Source organism: Orycteropus afer, unplaced genomic scaffold (assembly GCF_000298275.1).
Source record: "Orycteropus afer afer isolate SDZICR_OR568_19922 unplaced genomic scaffold, OryAfe1.0 scaffold00321, whole genome shotgun sequence".
NCBI lineage: Eukaryota > Metazoa > Chordata > Mammalia > Tubulidentata > Orycteropodidae > Orycteropus > Orycteropus afer.
Window position 1 is genome coordinate 2,664,088 of NW_006921908.1, and position 6,882 is coordinate 2,670,969.

Sequence of the window (6,882 nt, forward strand, 5' to 3'; positions counted from 1 at the left end):
TGTCATACCCTATTGATAACCAAAGGAAAAGAAAACTGCTTCATTTAATTAATTAGTGTCATTTCCATACCCAGTAAAATTGTGAGGCCAAAATTTAAAACCATGTTTGTTACCATACATATGTATGAGAATTTTAGATTTGAAAGGGACAAAAAAGAAAGGAGTAAGTAAAAATCTCTATCTTGGTGGGTGACTCAGAATTCTCAAAAGTGTTGCAAAATTCAAAACGTCTGAAGTCAGTTGTTCCAGAGGACAACAATCGAATATATCTTGTTAAGAGTATAAAAGAAAATTCAGAGAAACTTGCTTTGTTACTGTGTTTGTAGAGGTCAAGTTTCTAGTGAATCATCACATTTTTCAAAGTTTGCTTTTGACTCACAAAATCTCATGTAATGAATCTTTAAATTACATGGAGTGAATCATCAACTTACCCTACCTCTCTCTCACTAATGTCTCAGTGAAACTCTTTTATCACTTGAGCTCCTAAATACTATATTTTAAAAATAATTTTCTACCTGTTTTAAGAGTTTATTTTTGTTGTTCAGCTCAACAGTAAGATATCATTTTTTTTCCCCACTGAATTCTTCTATTGCAGCTTTTCTGAACATTTTTTGGGCTGCAGATCCTTTTGCAACTCATAGATTCTCTCCATATACATGTGCTTGTGTGTGCACACATCACCCAAACACACTCACATGCATACTCAAAGCTGTGCATCATTAATGGATCCCAAAATTTCATGTATGGATGCCAGGTGAAGAATTCCTGCTTTATCAATTTGGTATTGTTCTGACCTTCGAGACCATTGCCAAGAAGGACAAATCTGGCTTTAGCCTGTGCCATCAGTGCAGTGGACACTTGCAGAGTGCCTGCAGTGTGCCAGATTCAGTGCTAGGAGACACAGAGTAAGTTGGCTGCATTTTTTTCCCTACTCCTTTGAAATATCTAGACTTGCTCTATACTCCTTTCCTTTCCTTCTCTACCCCCAACAACCTATGCTGGTAAATCTTTAGTTAAATATTTGACATAAAATGAACATTTAAACCAAAGCATAAGACTGAATTTGCTTGCAAGTAAGTCACTGATTACTAGAAGAGTTTTAAAAGACTTTAAAAATCATGACAGATTTACCTGGTAAAAATAATTCTCGTTGGAGTTTAGCTCTGGCTTGCTGGGAAAAGCATCTTTTCTTCAGCCAATCAGCTTCAAATTTGCTGCAGTGCTCATCTGGCCATGTGATATGTACCTTATAATACAGAAAGCCAATATAACCTATACATGCATTATGCTTCTAACTAAGTCAGCTCTCTACTAACATATATTATGAAAGTTATTTAAGATAATCAGGAAATCCAATTATCCTTTTTTTAAAAAAAAAAAAAAATTATGTATTCACAGACTTTGAGTAAGCTTTTGAAAACAAGGAAAACTGGAAGCTAACAGAATACATCTGAAGTGTGAGAGGCCCATAAGTACCAAGCAAAAAGTAGGACTGGGCAAGACCTGAAGTTCAACAACGTGTGGTTCTAAACAGGTGGTTCCCAAACTTTTTGTGATGAGTTGATGTTATCTATTGATTAAGGTCCTTGACAAGGTTATTAAAAATAGTAATGATAATAATCCCAAAAGCAATAACAAAAACACCACTTTTGAGGGCTTCCTATAAATAGGTCCTATCTAAGTGTTTTACAAAAATAGCTCCTTTATTCCACATAACAATAGCAGAGATGTAACTACTACTAGTCACATTGTTAAGGTGAGGAATAGGAAGCATTTCTAAGGTTTCCCAGCTGGCAAAATCTAACATCCTTGAGTAGTGATGGGTACAAGAGAGTGGAGGATGGGGGATCTTGCTAGTCATATTATCTTTCTGAGAAGAACCTTTGTAAATTTAGAATAGAGAAATATGGGGTGATGGTATCTGTTTAAGAAGTCCTGCTAGCACACTCAAGTGCTAGACTACTAACCAAAAGTTTGGCTGTTCCAACCCACGAGTCACTCTGTTGGAGAAAGATGTGGTAAGTCTACTTTGATAACGGTTTACAGCTTAGGAAACCCTATGAGGCAGTTGTACTCTGTCACAGAGAGCTGTTATTCATTGGGATTGACTTGACAGTGCTGGATTTTTTGGTTTGGGGCATCTGGTTTGTGCTTTTGAGAGCTATGGTTTTTAAAAATTCTGAACAATCATGCATATCTTTCCACTAATTTGACTACAAATATTAATCAATACTATATTTTGAATGCTCACTGTATGCCAGGCACGATGCCAAACATTTTACCCAGTTTATCTCATTGAATTCTCCATGAGCAAGTTCTATTATTATCCATATTTTACAGGTGAGGAAACCTAGACCTAAAAGCATTACTTTTATTGTAGAAATAATTTTGACTGTGTTCTTAAGGCTACCATTTACTGAGAAAAAAAAAATAATATTGCAAATTTTATTTAAAAGTAGAAATAATGATAATAAAAATTACAGAAAATAGCAGAGGCTTCCACTTACTAAGTTTGCTTACTTTGCACCATGTACTGTACAAATGGTATTATATATATTATCAAATGAATTATTTAAATTATTGTAGACTAGCCCTTTAACTTAATTTTGAAAAAAAAAGGAGAAAAGGAAACTACATTTAGAGCTAATTACCTTTTTTCTGTCAAAAGTCAAATCTTTAATTCCAATGTTCGCATCCAGAGCCTCGATGAGAAGTTTCCGTGCCTTTGCGGAATCCAGGTAGCAGCTGGAGCACTGACAGTTGTCTCTCAGCCATATGGCTGGATAGAGTGACTGTGCACCATCATGCCAGAGGACCTGCATCAAATGAGCCCCATCTAGTGCCTCTGCCTTTTGGATGGCACTACACATGCTTCTGGTCTTTGGGGATCAATCTCGTCAGCTACCTGCTATGAAAAACCAGGGTTAAAAGGAAACTCAAGCAGGTCGGTTCTGAACTTGACCTCTAAGAGTAGGAACAGTTCAAGTGGCTTCTGTGCTCTGATATTCACTCATCTGCCAGAGTCCACAGACTTTTCAGCACGGAGACCTTTGCTCAAGTGAGAGTATTTCATATGCTGTAAACAGAAGCCCAGTGACTAAAAGTCAACATCAATGGGCCGAGTCAGGAACCAGATGAAAACAATTTCTTGGTTTTCTCCCAGAAATTTTAGATAATGAATTTAGAACCAATGACATATACATGTTTGTAATTATGTTTGTATAGAAGCTCTGAGATTTTCTTAAGGGAGAAAAATGTTCCACATATAGAAGTATGACAATCATAGCTATATTTAACTGGGACCCAAATTCACATGGCTTTTGAAAAAAACGAAATGCTATTACATTAAATTATCAAACTTGTCCTAATGAAGGAAATATTAGTGCAGTTTATTTATTTCTAGGGATACTTGAGGGAGCTGTGGTAGAGTAGTGCCTAAGGCATTTGACTGCTAACCAGAAGACTGGTGGTTCAAACCCACCAGCCACTCCTCGGAAGAAAGACTGAGAGATCTATTTCCATAGAGATACAGCCTCGCAAACCCAAGGACGGGTCCCTGTGAGTCGAATCGACTGGAATTCAGTACACTGTGCTGTTTTTGTTCTATCTTTTATTTTCTTACTTATACAATATAGTTTCTCAATGAAAAGTAAGAGTTTCTAGATTGTGCAAGGATTTCCTTGTTTGGTTTGTTCTCTGAGATTTGCTACTTTAATAAAAGTCAATACAGTTTGCCTTGTTGATATTTTGGTTAGTTTATTTAAGTCTTTACTAAGAATTTTTGATTGAGTAAGCTTGGCGCCTTTTTTAAAAATTATTATTATTTTAAAAAATCCACAAATGTGAAGACATGCAGTATTTGTAGGAAAGGAAATCAAGTGAAAAAGAAGCTGTGTGGTTGGTGCTATAGACTGAGTACCCTAGTGCTGATCCCGATTCCATTAATCACTGTATGTTTGACCTTGGGATATCATGTCAATCTTATAAATTTCATTTTCTTCAAATGTTATTTTTCATGACTGTAAACTTATATCTACTTCCATAGAGATACCACCTCGGAAACCCAAGGAGGGGTTGCTAGGAGTCAAATTGACTCCACGGCAGTGAGTTTGTTTTGTGAGTAAACTTATATAGAAGACGAAGAACTTAAATGAAGCAAGTAGAACCCCTTAACACCTTAACAGGTCACATGTGACAGTGGAAATAAGACTTATTACTTTAAGATGAAGGGGAGGCAGACGTGCATGTGCATGAGTATGCACGCACATGCACACACACACTCATGCGTGCATTGAATGATTGCTTACAAAATGTTTGCTGTGGACCAGCACTTCAATAGACACTAGGAGATTCAATAACAAGCAAGATAAAAGTCCTCCCTGCATTTCTAGAACTTATAGCAAGACTTTATACAATATTAAATAACTTTTAAAATGCTTTCAGGTGATTGTTTCACATATACTTCCCTGCCTGGAATGTGGATGTGATGCTGGGAGTGGAGCAGTCATTTTGCAATGATGAGGCAATCAGCAGAAGTCAAAAATCTAAAAGGAGCCAGGGTTCCTCATGGTTCTGTTAAATACATTACCAGCACTATTCATCCCATCTCTAGACTTCTTTTTGCTTGGGGAAAATAAAACTCTTACCTATTCAAAACTCTCTTTTTGAAAGTTTGCCTCAATACTTGGGGCAAGAAGAAATGTTTGTAATAGTTCATTCCATGAAGAAGGGGCAGAGTGAGTCAAAGAACCAATGTGGAAGTATATAGGTAGAATGTGACCAATAGAAAATAGTGTCTAGTTTGGCTGGAGCAAAAAGCTGTGAGGGGGGAAGAGAGGTTGAGGGAACTTAAAAGGTATGTTGAGACCACCTCATAGAGCACCGTATATAGGAAGTTAAGGAGTTTGGGCTTCATTCATTCTGGAAACTGAATATTTTTAGACAGAAGATTCATAGGAGCAGATGGAGTCATTTTATTGGGAAAGTGATCATGTTAGTGTATATAGTGCATTGGAAGCAGATGGAAGGAGTACAATCAGAGAAATTAGTTTGGAACGTTTTGTAAATATCTAGTTGAGCACCAGTGAGAACCAGGACTGTGAAAGTGTCATTAGAAATGGAGGAAAATAGATATGAACAATGTTTCAAAAATATATTTTAAATTGCACTTCAGTTTCTTTTCTCATATGAAATTAATTTTTCCTTCAGCTGTTTTATCAACAACTATTAGGAAAGAGAATGGTTTTGCTCCCTGTTTTTACAAAAAGTACAATTATTTTGTAAGCTTGCTTCAAAAGAGAAACTACTACAGTTTATTAAAGATCATCATGAAGTGCAACACAGAATTCAGTTGTTCAAAGGACTGCAATACGGAGATGTGGATATGTTTACTCCGAATACAGTTATGCTAAGTTCTCTTCTTAGAACAAGGTTATGCTTCCTCAGTGAATGGTAAGCAGATAGAGAAGATTCTGGCTTCACAGTAAGTATCAGCTCAGATGACAGAGATCACTAGCAAAATTGCAGCAGGAAAATACTTCATATGTGTATCCTAATTCAGTTGTCAAAGTATTCTTTTTTTGTACACAGCCTGATCTATTTGTAAGTGGACAGATAATTCACTTGCTAAAATGATTTGTCAAGAATCAAAGGCAAAAGACACCAAAAAAATATCCATACACATGGCTTGAAACTTGTCTTTTCATGCTGACAACATACATATGTTTTAAAATAAATATTAAAAATACATTTTAAAAAAATATTGGTCCTAGCCTGGTTTCTCAAAACAACATAGGATGCATTTCTCTCATAATAATCATCCTTCAGTTACTGTAGCCTGTAAACATGTGTCCCCTTTATTCTATCTCTTCTCTAAATCTGCCCACTTTTTCTTATCTTTCTTTATAAGATGTTGTTGCTGTTTGCCATCGAGTCAGCCCCGACTCATAGCGACCCCTCCTTGGGTTTCCAAGGCAGTATCACTACGGAAGTAGGATTGCCCAACCTTCCTTCTGAGGAGTGGCTGGTGGGTTTGAACTGCCAGCCTTCTGGTGAGCAGTCAAGTGCCTTAGGCACTATGCTACCAGAGCTCCTATACCACCTTTATATTCCATATCTTTCCAAATACCTGCCATGGTTATTTACCAGCTTACCAATGTCTTCAAAATCTGGGGCCTCAAATTTTACACAAGATACTATCGATGTAATATTCCAGTATAAAGGACTTTAAAATCAGTACCTTATATGAAGGACCAAAACCCAAACCTACTGCCATCAAGTCTATTCTGACTCACAGCAACCCTACAGGACAGAGTAGAACTGCCCCCCCCATCAGAGTTTCCAAAGTGTAAATCTTTGCAGAAGCAGACTGCTTCACCTTCTCCCACAGAGTGCCTGGTACGTTCAAACCACCACCTTTTTGGTTAGCAGCTGAATGCTTTAACCACTATGCCACCAGAGGTCTTATATTAAGGAAGAGTAAAGAAGACCGAGAAAGTTTTTTTTTTAGCTAGAGGGTTTGGAAGGATAATGGTAATTATTTCATAAGATCTTGAGAAAGAGCAACCAGGTTTGTTTTATGATAAGAGCATTGGTTTTAATTATATTGACAGTAAGTTTACAGTTAGTATAATGAACTGGTATAGTAGGTTAAGCATGTGGCTGCTATCTGAATGGTCAGTGATTGGAATTCACCAGGCACTCCAAAGGAGAGACAAACTGTTGATCGTTGATCTACTCTTATAAAGATTACATACAGTCTAGGAAACCCTATGCGGCAGTTCTTCTGTGTCTATAGGAACCTTTGAGTCAGAATCCACTTGATGGCAAACAACAAGTAGTAATAGCAGCAGTAGCAGTTTACATTTCCTAATGCTTTCTTCA

General features: G+C 36.9%; 1 protein-coding gene across 1 annotated transcript in view; it reads right to left on the bottom strand.

Annotated features, from left to right (window-relative positions):
- Positions 1–2,870, bottom strand: part of BBOX1 (gamma-butyrobetaine hydroxylase 1) — a 64,717-nt gene extending 61,847 nt beyond the window's left edge. Inside the window, exons 1-2 of the mRNA XM_007951961.2 lie at positions 2,652–2,870; positions 1,132–1,246 (exon numbers count right to left, since the gene is read on the bottom strand). Of these exons, the coding sequence (XP_007950152.1) occupies positions 1,132–1,246; positions 2,652–2,870 (334 nt within the window). The remainder of the gene's footprint in view (positions 1–1,131; positions 1,247–2,651) is intronic.
- Positions 2,871–6,882: the final 4,012 nt, after the last annotated feature.